Genomic DNA, 22,381 nt, shown 5'->3' with positions numbered 1-22,381 from the left:
TAGGGATTATACAACCTAGGTCACTCCTTGGTAGGGCTAGATATGTTAATTTCCTACCTAGAATGGACATGACTAGACTTTTCCTTTCTTAACCATCTCTTAGAGAACAATCAAGTCCTGTATTAAATAATTCAGGAAAAGGGTGCTTTAATGGACTGGGAAAGAGAAGTGGGGTTGGACTAACTCTAGAATTCTGGGAATTGTTGATATGTTAGACATCACCCAAATTGCCTACTCATTACAGGAATGCCCTCTGTACCATTTTGGATAGATGATCAGCCAATCCATGCTAAACTTTTTTTTTTTTTTTGGTGAGGCAATTGGGGATAAGTGACTTACTTGCCCAGGGTCACACAGCTAGTAAGTGTCAAGTGTCTGAGGCTGGATTTGAACTCAGGTCCTCCTGAATCCAGGGCCAGTGCTTTATCCACTGCACCACCTAGCTGCCCCCATGCTAAACATTTTCAATAAGTTTTTCACAAATCAGGCTGAAGAGTTGAGGTCACCGTGGTCTCCTTCCCACCATCCCCTTTCTAAAAACAACAATAACAAAAGATATAACTGGATGGAGGGGTTATTTTGCACGGAGAATCAGTGGCATTTAAGATAAACATCACAAGCAAGACAGCCCTCTGTAAGGCAGATGAGAGCTGGGCTTGTAGTCAGGAGTTCTGGTTTTAAATCCCAGCTCCGATACTTATTATTTTAAGAACTCTTGAGCACTCGATTTTCTCTCAATTTCTTCATCTACAAAATGGGGATAATATTTGCAATATTTACCTCATGAAGCTGTTGCCAAGAAATTGCTTTGCAAATCTTAGAAAAACAAAAACAAAACAGGTACTAGTATTCCCACAAGTGTTTTTAGGTTTGCAAACTGTTTTCTTAATGTTATCTCATTTGATTCTTATAGTAACCCTGTGACCTCATTGGTGCCATTACTTCCCCCATTTTATAGATGAGAAAATTAAGGCTGGGACAGGCACAAAGCTATTAAGTGTCTGAAGTAGCATTTGAACTCAGGTCTTCTTCTTCTTCTTTTTTTTTTAGTAAGGCAATTGGGGTTAAGTGACTTACCCAGGGTCACACAGCTGGTAAGTGTTAAGTGTCTGAGGCTGGATTTGAACTCAGGTACTTCTGACTCCAGGGCCGGTGCTCTATCCACTGCGCCACCTAGCCGCCCCGAACTAAGGTCTTCTTGACTCTAAGTCCTGTGCTCTAATCACCATGCCACTCGGTACATTCATCTTTATATAAATGTGAGTTATTATTATGTGACCCTAAGCATAACAACGACAACAAAAAAATCCAAGTACAACCTTTGAGGATGAGTGTACTGGATGACCCTGAAGGCATCTTTCAGTTTTAACATTCAGATGTCTATACAAAGTATCTGTAATAAGCAAGGTGATTTAGAAATGGGGGGGGGGGGGTGCAAGGCAATTAGGGTTAAGTGACTTGCCCAGGGTCACACAGCTAGTAAGTATCATGCCTGAGGCTGCATTTGAACTCAGGTCCTCCTGAATCCAGGGTTGGTGCTTTATCTACTGTGCCACCTAGCTGCCCGTTTTAACATTCACAGTGATGAGACTCATGGAGCTTGCTCCAGAAAAGAGCACACCTTACTATTCAATTTCTCAATTTCTTTCAGTCTATAGAACTTTGACAAATGAATGGTACACAGTGGATAGAAACCAGGCCTGGAGTTAGGAAGATGTGAGTTCAAATTCGGCCATGGACACTTACTAGCTGTGTGACCCTGGGCAAGTCACTTAACCCTGTTTGTCTCAGTTTCCTCATCGGTAAAATAAGCTGGAGAAGGAAAGCAAAGGCAAAGCACTCCAGTATCTCTGCCAAGTGTGGTAAAATATGAAAGTTTTTAACAGTCGGTTAGGATAACTGAAAGACGCCAGTTTTTCAAGGACCACCCTTTTGGGGAGGAGATGGACAGTCCGCCTGCTGCGCATGTCAGACTGCCTGCAGGGTTTTTGGGACTTCCGGGGTGGAGAGAAGGAGAGGAGCCTTTTTGCCTGCTTGGCGGGACTCCTGGCGGCGCGGCACAGACGGTCTCCCTCACTCCAAAGGTGGCCTTTTTCGGTTTGGTGAGTTTTTATAAGGAATATAGACTAAGCCTAGATTTAAGACGATTTGTACTGTATTTCTATTTTCCTATCCTTCTAATCAACAACACCTTATATACAATAAAGGCTCTATCTAGAAAACCAGAAGCTTCTTCCATTTACTAGTCTGGGAGATAAATTAAGGGAAGGGTTAAGTAGGGGAGATTTATAATCTAATATCCAATTTTAAATCTCACACAAGAAAACCCCAAATGGGGTCACAAAGAGTCAGACATGGCTGAAATGACTGAACAACAACCACCCAATTCTTCTATCTAACTGCTCTCCTTAGTCTCTTCTGCAGGTTCTTTCTCCATGTCAGTTAGGAGGTATTCAGGGTCTCACAAGGCTTCATCCTGCTCTCCCCGCCTTTTTCCTGATCCAAATGATCAGATCTGGTTTTTGGATCTGCTCCAACAGGTTCAATGACCATCTCTATGCCAACAATTCTCAGATCTATATAGCTAGGCCAGCTATAGCTCTCTGCTGAGCTATAGTTACACATCACCAAATAGACATCTCAAACTGGATGTCCTACATTAACCTTCTGCTCCAACACTCCATCTTCCGAACTTTCATCTTACGGTTGAGGGCACCCTCACCCTCCCAGCTCACAAACCCACTTTCATTCTACTCCTCATTCTTATCCAAACCCCACACAGCCAACCTTTTATTCGGTGGTGTCAAACTCAAATAGAAATGTGGGCCACAAAGTCCATACATAAGGATCTGTGCTGGCTGTATATTGGTTTGGTTTTTAAATGTAATGTTACCTGTGTTTTATTGTATTTTTACTCACTTTGTTCAATTTTCCATTTTCAACCAGTTCACTGCTACCCATATATTTGAAAGTTCTGCTCTTATTTGTATCTTTCTCTCCATTTATACAACCACAACTCTAGCTTAGGGCTCCAAGACCTGCCTGGATTGTTGTAATAACTTTCTAGCAGGTCTCCCTGCCTCAAATCTCTCTACACTCCAATCCAACCTTAACTCAGCCAACAATATAAAGTTAGTATAGGTCTGACCATGTTGTCTCCCTCATGAGTGAGCTCCAGGGAGTAGCTCCTTCCTCTAAACTCTTCTGTTTAGTATTTAAAGTGCTTCAAAATGGACCCTCTTTCTCAGCTTTCTAATCTTTAAAAATCTTATCTCCCCCCACCATAAACTCAATGATTTAGTTACACTGGTCTACTTGCACTTCTTTAAACATCATACACCATTTCCCACCTCCCTGCCTTTGCATTGGCTCCATCCCTTTATCTCTGTATCTGAGTTTCCCTAGCTTCCTTTTTTGGGGGGGGGGGCAATTGGGGGTCACACAGCCAGTAAGTATTAAGTATCTGAGGCCGGATTTGAACTCAGGTCCTCCTGACTCCAGGGCAGGTACTCTCGATCCACTGCGTCACCTAGCTGCCCCTCCTAGCCTCCTTTAAGGTTCAGCTCAAATCCCACCTTCTCAAGGGAGACTTTTCCCATTATCCCCAGCTACTAATGCCTTTCCCTTTTTGGTTAGCTTCTTCTACTTTGTAGTATCTGTCTTTTATGTACTTATTTACATGTTGTCTCCCCTATGAGTATGCTCAGAGAACAGGGAAAGCTTTTTGCCTCTCATTATCACAGGCACTTACCATAGTGCCTCAAACACGCTAAGTCTTTAAAAAATGCTTATTGACTGATTCTGCAACTTAATTTTCTATTCATCACAAGTGGACTATCTGCTTCACAAATACTCCTCGGGCCATTTCCTGTTCTAGAACCTGCTCTTCAGGTCCATAATGTTGAGCTCAAGCTTCAAGGTTTGGAATGCTTAGTGTTTGAAAGATTTAAACATTGAGTCACGCTTGAACAAATTTGCTTCACTTCACTGCTAATTAAACAGAAAGATTTAGGGATTTATAGGTACAGGCCTCTAACCTGTTTGATAATGCAGATAATTGGAAGTTTGCTGAATAATTTCAGGTGGACCCCCCCCCCCCCCGTGTGTTTTGCCTGAGGGGAGAAAAGTCAGAGCATAATCAGCAGCAAAATTCAGTGCCTTTGAGGGAGGGTTTCTAAGGCTTCTAGGACTGTTTCACTTTTGAAGGGCACCTTGGTTTACTACTTTTTCAAAAAGGAAGTTTTTGCTGGTCACATTTGTTAGTGAAAAAGCTCGAAGGCTCATTTGCTGCAGACAGAATTCTATAGAATGAAACCTTCAAGAACCCACAAACTCATCTCTAGAGAAGGAAGTGAACAAGACTATTATATTATAGCCCATTACCTCAATGAACACAAGAGAAAAATCAAGCAGGCAACAATTTAAGCATAAAATTAGAGATTGGGAGAGCTGGAAGGGCCTTTTAGAAGCGAAGATCTAACTCAATCCTCTCATTACAAAGATGAAATTGAGGCCCAGAGGTGAAGTGACTTGCCCACATTCATGTGTCATATGTCATTCATATGCCGAACTCTGAATAATTTTTCTGTGAGGTGAACAAGACTATCATTTTTAATAGGCTACAATGGAACTTCTTCAAAAGCTCACAAACCTTTCCCAGATGATTTTTTGCAGCAGATTGGCTTTTTACCCACCACAGGTGATAGAGGGAGAGAGAATATAGGATTCAGTTGTGTTTATTTATCAATTTCAAGAATTCATGTGCGGCTTAGTTGGGTATACCACCTTGGAGACCCTTCAGACAAAATGTCTTCCACAACTACCCCTTTCCTCAAAAATATTCAGTCTATTTAAGCCTTGTTTTATAGAGAGCTTTGTCCAATGAGCCAATTAATAGTAACATTAAATAAAGTGATATGCTGCTAGTGGCATGGAAGAGCCCTGGGTAATGTTTGGACAAAAGTAGGATTCCCTATTTGGGGGTGGGGGAGCAGGGCAGTGAGGGTTAAGTGACTTGCCCAGGATCATATAGCTATTAAGTGTCTGAGGCCAGATTTGAACTCAGGAAGATGAGTCTTCCTGACTCTAGGTCTGGCACTCTATCCACTGTGTTACCCATCTGCCCTATGTAATTGGTACTATTCACTCATGTAGCCATTGTGAACATTAATCATTATTATTCACACATGGCATATTAGTTGCATCGAACCTTTGAACAACGAAAAACCTATATAAAAATCCATAGCCATGAAAGAGATTAGTCTAAACAAACCATTTACACTAGAAAAACAAAATGGATAAGACATGCATATTTTGGAGATGATAGTTTGCAATTGAATGGTAAGCTGTCAAATCCATTCACCAACTGTGTATTTTGGATAGGTGCTACAGATAGATAATGAGCTGAGTCTAGAATCAAGGTACATTTGGTAAATTGCATTAAGCATCCAGCAATAACGAACTCTTCACTGTTGCAAAACGCCAATCTTTTTTTTTTTAAAAAAACACCAATATTATGGTGATACTCTTATGGCTACAATCCCTTAAACACAGGACTCTTGGAATAATTAAAACTTCAAATAACCCCCGAAGCAATGGAAAGATGTCTACTCTTCAGCAGGTTGCAAGCAAGTCATCAGCACTGCTTTGAATATGAGAAGTAGTATTAAAAAAAAAAATCAGATGGGGGCAGCTAGGTGTCACAGTGGATAAAGCACTGGCCCAGGATTCAGGAGGACCTGAGTTCAAATTCAGCCTCGGACACTTGATACTTACTAGCTGTGTGACCCTGGGCAAGTCACTTAACCCTCATTGCTCCACAAAAACAAGCAATTTAAAAAATCATAGAAAATATATGGCTAGACAAGGACATGGTTTGCATTTCGGCAAACTAAAAGCAGCAGTGGCAGACAGGTCCCTCAAAACAAAGCAAAAAGAAATGCAAGAGGAAGGTCTTCAGCAGAGTAAACGCTTTATGGGAAATCATGGGACAGGACATGAGATGAGAAAGCATAATGGAGTGGCAATCTCTATCAGTGGAGGAGGCACCCCCATTAAAGGGCACAAGAAGTACCAAAATATGACATAAAGAAAAAGCATAAGGAGCCAGATCCACTATGAAACCCTCCCATGCAAGGTCAGAGGAAGAATGAACTACCTATGGCTTTAGAGAAGCCCATCTTGGGTTTCTGAAGTAAAGTCAGAAGTGAATTTGGTTTGATTTAGTAGCACCTCCGTGCTTCTTCTACAGGCCAGGCTGATTATTTAAAAACATTTGTTAGGGATTGTTTACTTGCACTTGTGACCTCCCCTGACATCTTATCCAGAATTCAACACAAGAGCCCAAGGATTACCTGGCACCTAGTAGGTACTTAATAAATGTTTACTGATTGGCTGGTGAATTGAAACTGCAAATCTGCTGGGTCCAACAAAATTAAGAACGATTAAAAACAAATAAAACTCACAGAGGTACCTCCATTTCTTGCTAATACACAACTGTAAGCAATTGCTTCCTATTCACCTGGAGGGTTAGTTCTCTCTCCAACTTTACCCAGGGACTGAATGTAACAGGCTCCAGGGAATCAACAGCGGTCAGTCAGGTTGGACTGATAGCTTAACCTATCAGCCTCCCACCAGGGGATTCTGCCTTGGAGAAGTGGGAATGCTGTCCCTTTTCAGAATACCAGGAAAGTAAATGTCCAAGCTACTGGGGAAGCCCTTTTGGTTCACTACCCTTTCCCCAGGTTCTCCCTCCATTCTTCTACTTTCAGTTCCCACTTGAGCAATCCCATCCTAGTGATATATCCCATGGTGAATTTGGAATAGTTAATCACCTCTCCCCAGGTAAATAGGAAGTGGCTGTCAGTCATTTCCTTGTCAGACTCCAGAGCACAGGAGATAATAAAATTAACAGGCCCTGAGGCCCCACTCTCACTCCAAGTAACCCTCTCCAACTGGGAAGCACAGTCTGGAACAAAGCTGAGCTCAAAGCCTTTGGAGGCAGCTGATGTGCAATCTATTAGGTGCTCCTAAGGGACAAGACAAAGGTATGACAAAGAAGGAAAATAAAGAGGGGACTAATCTGCAGAGAAAGAGAAAAGGGTTTTTTTGTACAATAAAAATGTTTTGCTCTGAATTTTAATATGTGGTAAAATTTCAGTATCCTAGATGACCAAGTTAAAATGTCAATAGTATCTACCTCACTAGATAAACACGAGAACAAAGTATGAATGTAGGAATTAGTACGAATTAGTACAAAGCTTAGAAGAATGCTTTGGGACATCACACACTCTTCAGTGACCAACTCCAATTTCTCTGGGCCTCATCAGATGATTTCTGAGGTCTCTTGTTAGGTACTAGAATCTATGTGACACCATGGATAGAGCATTGGGCATGAATTCTGGAAGACATGACTTCAAATATGACCTCAGATATTTACTAGCTGTGTGACCCTGGGCAAAGTCTGTTACCCACTGTCTCCCCCAGTTTCCTCATCTATAAAATGGGGATAAACATAACATCAACCTCTCTCAGGTGCTGAGGTGCTATCTAAATTCTAGCTATTATTTATAAGTTGCACTATGAGGCATTATATTTTTTCCATAGAAATGAAATATGGAGAAATTACCTCCTTTGATACTTTAATGATGCCAATATAAAATTACAGTATAACATTTAACTATACTGGGTCATTTACATTAGACTGTGAGGTCGCAGAGAGCAGGGACTGTCTTTTCATCTTTTTCTGTATCCCTAACACTAAGCACAATGCTAAGTACATAGTAGGTGCTTAATGAATGCTAACTGAATGATCGGTCCATTCAGCTTAGCTTTCTATTGTGAACAAGGTCACTCAAGATATACCTCAGGAGTGTTTTGATTATGTGACATCAGCCTCAAAAGTTAAGGGTGTGGGGGCAGCTAGGTGGCCCAGTAGATAGAGCACTGGCCCTGGAGTCAGGAGGACCTGAGTTCAAATCCGGCCTCAGACACTTGACACTTACTAGCTGTGTGACCCTGGGCAGGTCACTTAACCCCCATTGCCCCACAAAAACAAACAAACAAAAAGTAAAAAAAAAAAAAAGTTAAGGGTGTGAATTAAAACATTCTTGTTTCACCTGGAGAAAAATGTTAAAAACACAAATATATATTTTATAATATGTAATAATAAATTTATATGCCTCCCTAATAAGAGAAATAGCAATAAAACTATCCTGAGGTATCTATTCCTTTACTACTATCTATCAATTAGCAACAATGGGAAATCCTGTTGCTGGACAGGCTGTGGAAAGACAGGCCTGGTAATTCACCGCTGCTTAAGCTGTGAATTGGTTCAATCATTCTGGAAAACAATTTGGAATCATGCAAGAAAAAGTTACTAAATTGCTCGTGCCCTTTGACCTACAGACTTCACTACTGGGATGGTATCTCATGGAGGTTACTAAAAGCAAGAAAATATCCTCGTGTCCAAAAAATGTTCATAGCCACATTATTGCTGATAATAGAAAGCTAGAAAAAAGATATAAGCCCATCAATTATGGAATGGCTGAAGTATGTATGATATAAAAATATAATAAGTATTACCATACTTCAAGGAATGATGAACATGAAGAATGTGGAGAAACACTGTAATACTCATTTGAAGTGATGTAACCACTGACTCTTTTGTTGTTGTTGTTTTTGCAGGGCAATGAGGATTGAGTGACTTGCCCAGGGTCACAAAGCTAGTAAGTGTCAAGTGTCTGAGGCTGGGTTTGAACTCAGGTCCTCCTGAATCCAAGGCCAGTGCCTGATCCACTGCGCCACCTAGCTGCCCCCACTGCCTCTTTTTACAGGAGAAATGAGGCCCAGTGAGGTCTAAGAGCACACAAAAGAAATCAGAACCAAAAGAAAAAATATATGAAAGGACTAGAACAATGTAAATAGAACTCAACATTGAACAACAATTGATATGGAACATTGCATTTGACCAGAATATTGTTTCTCTATGATTTCAGTCATGTCCAATTCTTCATGACTTCATTTGTTTTGTTTTGTTAAGATACTGGAGTGGTTGGCCATTTCCTTCTTCAGCTCATTTTACAGATGAGGAAACTGAGGCAAACAGGGTTAAGTGACTTGCCCAGGTCATATAGCTATTAAGTGTCTGAGGCCAGATTTGAACTCAGAAAGATAAGTCTTCCTGACTCCAGGCCTGGCATTCTATCCACTGTGCCATCTAGCCATCCATATTAGTATTATATTCTTTTTTTTTTTTTTTTTGGTGAGGCAATTGGGGTTAAGTGACTTGCCCAGGGTCACACAGCTAGTAAGTGTCAAGTGTCTGAGGTTGGATTTGAACTCGGGTCCTCCTGAATCCAAGGCCGGTGCTCTATCCACTGCATCACCTAGCTGCCTCCTTAGTATTATATTCTTTTTTCTTTTTTTTAAGTGAGGCAATTGGGGTTAAGTGACTTGCCCAGGGTCACACAGCTAGTCCATTGCGCCATCTAGCTGCCCCTAGTATTATATTCTTAATGGGCACACTGTACCTTTCTATTTGGGGGAATGTTCCTTCACAGGGGAGTTTACTTAGGGGTTTGTTGTAAGGAAGCAAAATGAACCAATAATTTAAAAATAAATTTCCTTTAAGGAATTAAATAAAACATTATCATTTCCCTTAACATGCTGTAAACCTGCCATCCATCGCATCTACTCAAACAGTTTTCTGAGGTATTTTCAGCCTTTATGATAACTTCAAATCGCACAAAAAAAGAAAGCTGTTGAGTAAATTCAGCCCATCAGCTAAAAGGAGACTAGAAGGAAGAGCAGAGTGATGTGGAATCTGATCCTCACGTCAGGCTTTATATAACCTGAATGTGCCAATTTAAACACCTATTGATATTTGGTAACTCTTTTGACCCTCAAAGTAAATTAATGAAATCTGGTGCATTCAATACATTCAAGACATTTTCATAAACCCAGCTCACAGAAAGGATGCTTCATGGGAAATGTATCCCAACTAGAAAGGATTTAGAAATAAATACTCATCAAACCCAGCTCACAGAAAAGACACTCAAGGGAAATGCTTTTAAACAGCAAACTATTTAGAGATGTGCACACACTTTGGAAATAAAGCAGGTCCACCACTTCATGTCACAAAAGGAGAAGTACTATGATCAACCCAGGAACAAGGCAGAGTTGGCCCAAAACCTTGAGAAGCAGCCGGCTGTGGTGGAAAGACACAGGACAACAGGGAGTCGGTAGGAGCTGGGTTTGAGTCCCATATCTGACCTTTCTGGGCAAGTCACATGACCTCTCCATCTCAGTTTCTTCATCTATAAAATGGGAATAACAATACCCACCCTGTCAAACTCATGGGATTGTTTCTAGATACAAGTGAAATAAATTCTGTGAAGTGCTCTGTAAACCCTTAAATGTTTAGTGTTATTGTTTTATCACTCATTTTACCAAAATCTTATCTTCTCCTTCCCCCTTCTGATTTTGTATTTTGGTGTAACTAGTTAGAACATGAGGCCTAGTTTGGTGTTGGGAAGACCTGTGTTCAAGTTCTATCTCTGACAGACAATAGCTGTGTAAGCACAGGCAAATTACTTAACCTCTCCATGCCCTCAGATACTCTCTAAAGCCCTGGGCTGTGGATGAGAAGCAATTTGCCAATTCTCCCTATTGGGAATTGTTGGAGGGCTGAAATCACAGTTCTAAAACAAAACAAAACAAAACAAAACAAAACAAAACAAAACAAACAAACGAACAAACAACAAAACCACCATTGAATTTGGTATAGACCAATTTTCAAAGATGGCTTTAGTTTTTGTGGGTGTAGGATCACAGGAACATAAATTTGGAGGTGGGAGAAAACTTAAAAGTTGTCTAAGCCCAATGCCCCATTTTACAGACAAGGCAACTAAGACCCAAGAGTAGCATTATTCCACAAGAGGAAAAATGGGCTAACGTTCTATTACTTTGTTCTTCTCTCTCTCTCTCTCTCTCTCTCTCTCTTTCTCTCTCTCTCTCTCTCTCTCTCATGGAAAAGCTTAGAAACTGGGAAAATGAGAAGTTTTCATTCATTCCCTTAAAGGAAGTGTTAAGCAAAGCATGCAAATTTCCAAATCAAACAGCCTTCGGCCTCTGTAACGGTCCCTACACCAACACTCCATTGAACTCTAGAGAGGGAAATTTTAACTCATTTATAACCTTGCCCTGGCCTGGGAAAAGGGTTATTAACATTAGCAACAACTGCTCCCAACACTCAAAAAACCCAGTAAAATGGAGATGGGGAACTCAGAAAGGCAAGAGTTCATGCTCTCAGCATGGAACGAACCTCTACACTCTTGGTAAAATTATGGCTAGAAATTTGACCCACTAGGGTGGAGACTTGGATTTTCTTATAGGCTATGTCCCTGTTCAATTAAATGTTAGAAAGCAAAACACACGGGAATGTCCTAAAAAGACACCTAACACACCTTTGGGTTTTTTTTTTGGGGGGGGGGGTCCCCTGAGAGTACAATGGAATTATCAGAAATCTGCCATTCAAACAATCAGGGAATTAATCTGGTGCTACTTTATTTTATTTTTAAAAAATATACATGCTGGGGATAAAGCTATATTATCACAAAGCAAATAAGAGCTAGGTATGGCCTGGAGTGGCCGATTTCTATCTCACTTCTTTCCTCTTCAGTCAATTCAAATCAATGCCATGTATTGCTTTCAAAGATAGTCAGTTTATTACATTATTCTTTAAACAAGTGTCCATCTAAGTGTTCTTTATCATGGCTAGGTGAGAAAGACCAGTACTTGGGTGTCTTGTTTTTAGAACCCCGGGTTATTCATATGCAGACACCCTAAAATACTTTGCATTTTTTCTTTATTCCCCTGCCCTCATAGGCTCTTCTGCAGTGTGATAGCTATTTGCAAAATGAACTGGTAGCTAGGGGTTGCTAGGTGGCGCAGTGGATAAAGCACCGGCCCTGGATTCAGGAGGACCTGAGTTCAAATCCGGCCTCAGACACCCTGGGCAAGTCACTTAACCCCCATTGCCCCGCAAAAACAAAACAAAATGAACTGGTAGCAACCTCCATCTCTGAGGGAACTGAAATTTGTTAATCCTCTATTCCTCAGCCCTTTCCCTTTCTTATAGGCCCAAGGATAGATCATAGAATCATATGCAGAGTCAAAAAGGACCATAGGGGTTATCAAGTTCTAAACGCCTCATTTTACAGAGGAAACTGAGGCCCATAAAGGTGATATGACTTGCCCAGGATCACATAGGTAATAAGAGACAGAATTAGGATATGAACCCAGGTCTTCTGACCCCAAATCCACTGTTCTTTCCACTGAGCCACACTGCCTCTGTTCAGAGACAGCCCTGCCGTTTTATTATTGCATTCCTTATTCTTGTTTCAGATAACACCAATGGGAATTTAGTAAATATACCTAACATAACTGAGCAAAAGAGCTGGGGTATGGAAAAGGTAATAAATGAGAAGGCGGGAGCCCTGGATTCTGGGTCTTCAATCCAGCACTAGATAGCCAACTGTGACCTTGGGCAGGTCATTAAAAAATCTCCAGGGATGTCTAACAGAAAAAGGGTCCCATAAACGCCAAAATATTCACTGTAGCAACTTTTCGTAGTAGCAAAGAACTGGAAACAAATTAGATGTCCACTGACTGGGGAACAGCTAAACAAATTGTGGTACTTGGATATAATGGAATATTACTGAGCATTAAGAAATGATGAATATGAAGAAGTTAGAGAATCATAGAAAGATTGATAAGGACTGATGTAAAATTAAGTAAACAGAACCAAGAAAAACCAACATGCCCAATGGCTATAACAACATAAGTGAAGGAACCAAAGTCAGAAAATGGAATACTATGTAATTAAAATGACCAAACTTAGCTCCAAAGAAATAAGAAAACGTACCTCTCTCCTTCTGCAGAGGTGAGCGAATACAGGTGGGTGATACCGCATATAATGCCAGACTCCGTTGATGTGCTGATTATTATTTTTTTTTTGGGTGAGGCAATTGGGGTTAAGTGACTTGCCCAGGGTCACACAGCTAGTGAGTGTTAAGTGTGTGAGGTCGAATTTGAACTCAGGTCCTCCTGACTCCAGGGCTGGTGCTCTATCCACTGTGCCACCTAGCTACCCCAATTAATTTTTATAAATCACTTTTTTCCTTCCTTTCTTTTTTTATTATTGGGTAGGGGTAGGGAGATATATTCAGAAATGAAGGTAATGTAAACAAAATATATTAATAAAAATTTTAAAAAATCTCTGGGGATCAGATGCTTGCTTCACTGCACTAATAAAAAAGTATTGGAAGGCTGAGACCAGACTAGATTATCTTTTTGGTTCCTTTTGTCTCTAAGATCAATGGTTCTAAGGACTTGACATGTCTATGGTTTTCCTCATCTCACAGCAATTCAAACATTTCCCCATTAACTTCTGTCATCCACACTGGATGCATCCTTGCAACAGAAAAGAGACCACCCAAATCCCCAAACAGGAAGCACAGATTGCTTCCTAATAGGCTACAGTGAATACAGGGGCAGCCACTAAAAGGTTAATTGAGCTATAGAATTCCACCTCTTTATGAAGATAAAACTCCCTTGAGTTCAATACCCAGCAATGAAAAACAGTGGTGTCTGTTTTACTAGAGCTATTGTGTTCTTTCTAATTCTTCCCTCCCCAACACACAAAGCAAATTGCAAAAATTCATTTGGCTGAAAGAAATTGAGATTGTCCCTTCAAGGGATCCATAATGTTGTCTCAACATTTTTAATATAATTGTTAAGAGTTGGGAAAAACAGCCCAAACAATCAATGATGTAAAAAATGTCCATTAAACAAGATGTTAACATCCACATGAAATTTTAGCTCCTTATGAATAAGATTTGGGGAAAACAAAAAGCAAGCCTAAAATATTCACTTTTGAGACTTATCTCCCCTGACTTCCCTTCCATCAAATCCTTTTTATCACTTTAGTCTAATCCTTTTCAAGACAAAAGTGGGGGAAGGGGAGGGGAGAGAGGGCTCACTATGCTACTCCAATAAATCACAGGCCAAACCAGGAGGGAGGTGAACCCCAGAAGCTAATAGACTACTCTACAAGATTCCAGGAAATCCCATTCTTTTGTGGCTTTTAATGAACTGTAAAAGCTACTAACACAATAGGGGAAAATACCTGGAAAAAAATATATGTATACATATATGCATACATAGACACACAGACACACACACCCACCCACACACACCCACCCACACACACCCCTTAATCCTTGGTTTTAAAATCAGAATTTTGCTATTCACACAGCCAACAGCTGCTGAAATGCCAAGAAGACAACCACAGATTACAGATTAGACTATATAGTGAGCAAGCATTTATACATACTCCCCCCTCCCCCACAGCCACCCACACCCCTCAGCTGCATAATTTAAACAGGCTACTATTATCTATCCAAAAAGATTAAGAATGGCTTTAGAAGACTGCAACCGTATATACAGGGCCAGATTTTTATGAACTGATATCGCTAAAGAACAGGAATTTGGCAGCCAGCTAAGTATAACCCAGTGTTCTTTAATTTTTTATCTGGCAACCTGACTCCCCGCCATACCGTTTTGGAGAGCTTCTATAAACTTAAAATGCCCCTTCCAAAGTGCCCCTTTGTGTATTTCAAAGCATTAGGCTGGGGAAGAAATCCACTCACCCCATTTACAGAAACTACAGGCCCCTCAAGCTGCTAAAAAGAGACGGCTGATTCAGCTAATCTGCGGAGGGAGGGTTAGAGAGGCAGGTAACATGCACAGAGAGGGCTAGGTAATCTATTGGCTCTAAGAAGAGGGACAAAGAAATGCAGCAAGACTGTTGATCTGAAAATCCAATTCAACATTAAATACCTATTCTACATACTACTCTGGAGACACAGACACAAAAACATGGAACGGTCCTTGCTCTCAAGTTGCTTGTGGTCTAGCGGGGCAAAATACCAAATGATAAATAAAACACCAAACAAATACAAAATGACTGGTGATGGGGAGGGTGGAGGAGCAGGGAACTAATGACTACAGGAATCAGAAAAAGCCTCTTGGATCTGAGCCCTGAAGGGATCTAAAGGATCCTCCAAAGTGAGAAGAGAGTATGTTCCAGGCATGAGAAACAAACTATGCCAAGACACAGAGTAGGAGATGGAATGTGGTATACAGGGATCAGCAAAGAGTCCCAGCTTGGCTTGGAGGTAGGGGAAATAATATGTGATCCACCTAAGAATATAGAGTGGATTTAGACTGTGATCTTAAAAGGTAACCTACGTTTGGAGTGTATTTTCAGCACTTTGTCTTCAATCCAATTCACTCCACTCCTGAACCAATTCATATTGCTCAGAGTCCCATGGAGATCTCCACATGACAGTGCTGACCCCCACAGAAGATCCCCAAAGCTGCATTACCCTTGGTATCATGTAAAACAACTGGAATAATAAGCAAACTACTGAAGAGTGGCAAGAATCCAAGAGTTCTGATGTTAGACTGGACTGTAAGGTTTAAAATTTAATATGCTGGGGATAAATGCAACTTACACATACGCAGATCAATAAATGCATTTTTTTGAGGAAGAAATAGAACTCTTTAAAAGGCTGTGCAGCAAGTGATAATGATATAAAATCTGAATAATCAAAAGCTCACAGAAATGAAACTTGGGAAATGAGCTCCAATGTCCTACACTGAACATATAATACTAGAGAATATATTGCACAAGGCTAGTTTTACAAACACACACATTACTCAACTAATCCCGAATTGTGTGTGGGCTGGTGTCCCAGCTTCTCATAAAGAAAAAAAATACTAAAAACTCCTAAGCAGTCATTCCATACAAGCATAAGACACAAATGACTTGGACCACTGAATCCTCACTCACCTTCCAGGGTAAGAATGAACATTATTTAAGAATTGCTGCTCATTTCTTTCACTTGAGTTTCAGCAGTAGATCATTTACTCCCATAGTTATGAATATAAGGAGGCTGTAGGAGAACTCTTTGTTCCTGGTTTGTGGGTCTCTATACATCTTTCCACTGGGAGGTTTTTAAACAGACCTCCTCAGCTAAAACCTAGCTATGTAAAACATTAAGTATAACTTGATAGAACCTTCCTTCCCCTCAGATCTTTTGCCCATTAGTAAAACGCCCTATTTTTAAGTACATTGATTTGAGAACACTGGGATCCAGAGAACTCAAGAATCTAGTCTCACATTTGCTCCTTGATCTAAATGTGATTTAAAACAGGCCGTTTTCTGACTCTGGACTGAACCTTTTAAAAAAAAAATCTAAAAAATTAATTTTTAAAAATCTGAAAAATAAAGGGGTAGAACTAGATAATCCCTAAGTTCCCCTTCTATAATTCCATTGTGCCTCATCTCTCATTAGGTAAATTAAATAAACTTTCTACCCCAGTTTTATAGGTATGAGAAAGAAATGTAGAAGAAACAGGCTTTAACCTCTTCGAGCAAACACATCTCTACAGATAACAGGATAGCAATAAACTATTCTGGCTTCAATCGGGCCTCCTCCCCCCCCCCCCTCCATTCTATAAATCACCGCTGGCAGGTAGCTGGGAAGCAGCTGCTAAGGATAACTTTGCTCCCGAGCACAGGAAGCCACCTTTTAACCCGCCTGCTGTTGTTTGTCTCTGTAAACTGTGACAAAGAAACAGATGATATCAGCAACATGCCAACTGTGGAGAGAATCTGGTCAGAGGACTCAAGGAAGCCTGCTCAGATCCACACCACACCAATCATCTCACAGAGGTAAATGACCGCTGTGGGTGGCTCTTTTCAAGTCAGGCAGGGTCTCCTCGTTGTCCTGTGCACACATGATGGTCATTCTTAGCTCTGAGTCTTTCCCCATAGGATCACAGATTTAGGAGCTCGACAGAACATGAAACCTAACCCTCTCATTTTACAGAGCAGGAGACTGAGGACACGGGGAGATTAAGTGATATTCCAGAGACCACATGGGTAGTAGGGAGCAGCCGAAGAATTGGAAGTCAAACCCTCTCACTCCAGATCCCCTCTTCAAGAGCCCCCAAGTGTTTCACCTCCTCCACAATTTTTTTTTCCAATCATCTCCAGCCCATATTACTCTGCCCCTTCTTTGAACACCTGTCATACTTAATTATAAAATGCCTTATGGATCTTAAAAACCAAACCAAACCTGTCTTCTATCACTCTTCTTTACCTAACAGGAGGGCAGAGATTCTTTATCTTCTACTTTTATGAAATCCACAGCCCAGCCCTGGGCATATGACAAAGTACTTGTCTGACATTAAATGACAATGCAAATCATCACAGAAAGCAACTGATTGGGCCCTAAAACATTTAATCAAATGCCTTTCCCTTATAATCCCTATATATACCTCTATTCTCTCTAGGTCTTTTCATTTCTAATTATTTTTTATTTACTAAATTTATTTTATTTAAAGTTATTAATATTTATTTATTTGAAGCATAGACTTTTTATTGTTTTTTTTTTTTTAAAACATCCAAATTCTCTGCCTCTCCTTCCCCTCCCCATTGGGAAGGATGCAGATGTCTGCATTAGCCATGTTCAAAAAAAAAAAAAAAAGGAAGAAAAAGAAATCTACTTTAAAGCTACATAAGGAAGTATATTTAAAGGAAAGTGCAGAACCCCTTGGAGGATTGATGCTTTGTGTGATATTAAATTTTCCAAGGACAATACAAGGCCTGAAGAACAAGAAATCAGAATGGATGAAAATGTGAAAGTACACACACGCTCAATGATAGTATCTGAAGAAAAGAATCAAGCACAGTCTGAAAGCCTTATCTCATGCCTGTAACTGGAACCCATAAATGGAACCTTTTTGATTCTTCATCCAATTATCTGAAGGAGGGGGAAAAAACCCAACAACAACACAAACCCGACGGACTAAGTGCACTTACTGTAAAAACGTCGTCGTCTCCAAGCTCGGCTTCATTATGGATTGTTGAAGAAGAAGTTGTAGATCCTAGAAAGGAGATGGGAAGAAGAAAAATTTTATATATATATATGTGTGTGTGTGTGTGTGTGTATATAAATAGAAGAAAAGTTGACCACAAGGAATATGTTATACTTTCAAGAACAACGTCAATTTAGCTAATATTCTGCTGTGTTTCTGGTCAAAATGGATCGACACTGACAAAATACAAAAACGCAGCAAACATTTTACACTCTAGATGCCTCAAGATCTGTGATTTATTGAGCATCTACAGACCCTTCCACTGATGGCTGAGTGGAACCACCTCTGTTTTGGCAGATGGGTTCCATAAATCATGGTGGCCAAACAAAGGGCCGGCCCTCTAGTGATGAGCCTCTCAGATTGGGGATCAGTCTATCATCAAATGAGACAGTCCAGTTCATTACTAGATCTGCCGTCCTTGAAGCCTCATTTGCACTGGTAGGACCTTTCACAGTTTACGCTTCACTGAGAGAGCATTTGAGATCCCAAGGGTTATTGTTATGCCACTATGAGGAATCAGAGCAGAACTTTACTTAAGCCGGTTAACAAGCAGTGGCTGGGCTGGCCACTAATGACCCGTTTGACCTTGGGCAACTTCTCTGGCCCTGTTTTCTCATAGCGTAGGATGAGGGAAATGGGTTTAATGATTTCTGGGATCACTTCCAGATCCGAACATTCTAGGACTCTTAAAAGCTAGATTATGCCAACTCTTATGATTTAAAAGTAAAGATCTCTGGCAAAGGTTGAAGATTGGATTTCTGGACCCTTAACTGCACTGCTTCTTCTGTTGGCACTTAGAATTCTGGGGACTTATTTACACCCTGCTGTCTTCAGCTAAAACCTAGGGGCATGTCAGGGGAAAAAAAAAACCCACAAAAAAACCAACCCAGCTTATCTCGTCGTGGAACAGCAATCAGCCTACAAAAGCTAAGTTTATTTACAACTTCACATCTTTCTTCATCCTGGTATGCAAGTCTATATAAATATTCTTGGAAAAGAGACTAAACAATCAAAAAATTGCTTATATTTACAAGCAGCAATGGCCCTACCCTCTCTTCTTGCCCTATCAAGATTAATAATGTGTGGAGTAATTAAAATAAAGTTACTGGTTGGCAAGAAAAAAATATATACAACATTATCAGCTTTTTATTCAGTCTCCCTCCCCTCCCCTTTGTGTAAAGTGATTAAAAATTAAGCTCTGACCCATTCCTTGGTTAGGATTTTCAGGAATAATGATACTACATGTGTGACCTTGGCAAAGCCACTTAACTTGGGCCTTGGTTTTCTTATCTGTAAAAAATGAGGTGGGGGTAGATTAGATGGCCTCTGAGGGACTGTCTAGTTCTGAATCTAGGAGTCTATATTTCCTCCTTTGCCAATACACAAGAAGAACAAAATATCTCCCTACAAAAAGTGTGAAGAACAGTTGTCTAAATATTAAAATGCAGTGCCTGAAATGGCACAACCAAATAAACATACTACTGGCACATATGCCCCTCTCTCTATAATGACTTCAATTGAACACAAGAATTCCTCCCTTCAAAGCCCACTTAAAATTTATTTGGGGTTTAATTTAATTGGTATTAAGTAACTTGCCCAAGGTCATGAAACTAGTGAGTGTCTGAGGCTGGATTTGAACTCGGGTCCACCTGACTTCAGAGCCAGTGCTCTATCCATTGTGCCACCCGGATGCCCCAAAGCCCACTTAAAGTAACTTAGAGAGTGTACTGACAACAGAGCCAAGAAAATGATATTGTCTAGACAAATTAAGATGGAGCAGAATCCATTCCAGGTAACAGGGGCAACACCTAACCACTAACCAAGTGGTGCTGTTTATAGATTTAGAGTCAGGAAGACCTGAAATCAAAATCTGCCTCAGTCATGTACTAGCTGTGTGACTCTGGTAATAATAATAACTTCCCAGTACTGTTTTGAGGATCAAATGAGATGATAGATACAAAGTGCTCAGCAAAACTTAAAGAGCTACATAAATGCTAGTGATTGTTAATAACAGAGATGTGGAATGATGTCCATTTCATCAACAATTTTGAAGGTATGTTTCATACTTACATTTCAAACACTTGCTGTCTGTAACAACCCTAAATTTGGAAAATTATTTTTTATCTGTTCAGCCATCACACAGTTGCAGTTAATAATAGACTAAAACCTTTGTGTGCTTAAGTGAGTTTGAGGCCATGCACTTTTTAAAAAGGCTACTTTCACCCATCTCTTCCCACACCCAATAATGAGTGAAGAACATGCTATTCTTGCTCAAATAGATTAAAACAATTTTTTAAAAAAGAAATAAACCAAATATATCTTCCAAAGGAAGTTCTGACTTGGCTATTCACATGTCATCCTTAGTCATATATCTTTCTCAATGGGAGGAATCCAGGGTCGGCTCGCTGGAAGGCAGAATATCCCTGGAGGTTTATGCCCGTGGATCCTAGCCACCAACTCTGACAGCCATGCTTAGTAATCCATTGTGGGCAACCTTGGATGGCATGACTGTGACACAATTCAATAGGTAATATTTAGTCATTTTGGATCAAATCCGTAAACTCCATGCTATTTAGGGAAAAACAACAACAACAAAAAATAGAAAATGAATTTTCCCCTTAGAATATAGTTCCTTCTTTAATTTTTGGTTTCATTAAGAAACAAATACCACTGTACTACTATCCATGTCCAAAAAACCCCCAAAACCAACCAAACAAACAAAAAAACCCAGAGCTGTTTCTGAAGAATAACGTTAATTTCTTCACTGAAGTCAATGAAAAATAAAATCAGTAGAGTATACTCAAAGGACAGGCTGTTAAAATATATAGAAGTCACCAAGATCATCACCATCCTTTCTTTACTCAGGAGTTTTTCTTCAGAGTACAAGATTGTGATCAGTCTAGAATGGCACCAAACAAGGTCACTGTTGTGCCTAATATCTTTGGTGTGATGTTACCCCAAAGTACAAAACTGTACTTCTTCATGACGTATGGAAGTCAAATGAAATAAGAATGCAAAGGGAGATTATTCTCCAGATTGTGTAGGTTTCTGCGTTTGAACGTGATATATAATAGAGTGCCACTAAAGAGACAGGAGAAATTGGGGAAGGATCATTTATAAAGCTCCTACTATGTGTCAGACATTGTGCTAAGTGCTTTAAAAATATTATCCCATTTAATTTTCATAACAATCCAACGAGGTAGACATTGTTATCCCCCATTTACAGTGGAAGAAATGGAAACAGAGGTTAAGTGACTTGCTCTAGCTTACACAGCTATTAAATGTCTAAGTTCAGATTTGAACTCAGGTCTTCCTGACTCCAAGCCCAGTGTTCATCTGTTCCTAAGACCAGATCAATGAAAAAGAAAGATAAATATCTTGCAATCAAAGTGAAGGATGGAATAGAGGAGAATAAGAATCAAATTATTTAGAACGTTATGGTGGCAGTGTAAATGGGTGGTAGTAATGGATGAAGTGTTAGCAGTGAGCATGGAGAAATGGGAATAAAGGTGAGAGATTTTGAGGAGGCATATTCAAAACTGACTGCATATGAGAGGTAGGCAGAAGGAAGACTCAACGACCACACAAAGGATGTGATGCAGAAGACTGGGTCCATGACAAAACCACTGCCAGAAATGTTGAAGCTCAAAGCTGAGGGCTTTATGCATCCATCAATATAACACCCAAGGATCTGGGATGTGATTAGTGCCAGACCACCCTCCACCAACAGAACTCTTAGCAGACAACTTAATGGATAAGTCTTGGGGAGTTGTCTGAAGCTCAGGGGATTCAAGTGACTTGGTGACTTTGGTCATATAGTTATAAGTAAGAGAAGATTGACCTGAACCCAGTTCTTTCTGATGACAAGTCCCCTTCTTTATACATCACACTACATTGCCCAAATAGAGGTTCTTTGCAAATAGTAAGCAATTGAGACATTTGTTAATTTTTAATTTGAAACTCAGATTGTATGTATTAAGCTTAAGGTAGCACCCCTGAGTAGAAATGTCCTATAGTCAATTGGAGAAGCTCTGAAGAAAGGTCGAGGTGGAGAAGGATATGTAAAAGTCATGTCTGTAGATGCAATAGGTAAAAGCCAGGGAATTAAGGAAGAGGTTGTTGAAAAAGCCCAGGACAGACCAATGGCGAACATCTAGAGGAAGCAAGCTGGTGCAGCTGGTGCTGGACCAGGAGTCAGGGAGAACTGAGTTCAAATTCAGCCTCAGACTAGCTGTGTGGCCCTCAGAAAGTCACTTACCCACTCTGTGCCTCAGTTTCCTCAACTATAAAATGGTAATCATGGATTGCTGTGAGGATCAAATGAGATAATATTTGTAAAGTGCTCAGTAAGGTACCTGGCACGTAGCAGGTG

General features: G+C 40.2%; 1 protein-coding gene across 2 annotated transcripts in view; it reads right to left on the bottom strand.

The window, feature by feature from the left end:
* The window catches only part of SPRED2 (sprouty related EVH1 domain containing 2), a 180,884-nt gene that overhangs the window by 10,709 nt on the left and 147,794 nt on the right, over nucleotides 1-22,381 (bottom strand). For both annotated transcript variants that reach the window (XM_043987882.1, XM_043987884.1), the window contains exon 4: nucleotides 17,954-18,018. In XM_043987882.1, coding sequence (XP_043843817.1) covers nucleotides 17,954-18,018 — 65 coding nt within the window. The remainder of the gene's footprint in view (nucleotides 1-17,953; nucleotides 18,019-22,381) is intronic.

Source organism: Dromiciops gliroides, chromosome 2, assembly GCF_019393635.1.
Source record: "Dromiciops gliroides isolate mDroGli1 chromosome 2, mDroGli1.pri, whole genome shotgun sequence".
Taxonomy (NCBI): Eukaryota; Metazoa; Chordata; class Mammalia; order Microbiotheria; family Microbiotheriidae; genus Dromiciops; species Dromiciops gliroides.
This window is presented reverse-complemented; position numbering and strand designations above follow the sequence as displayed.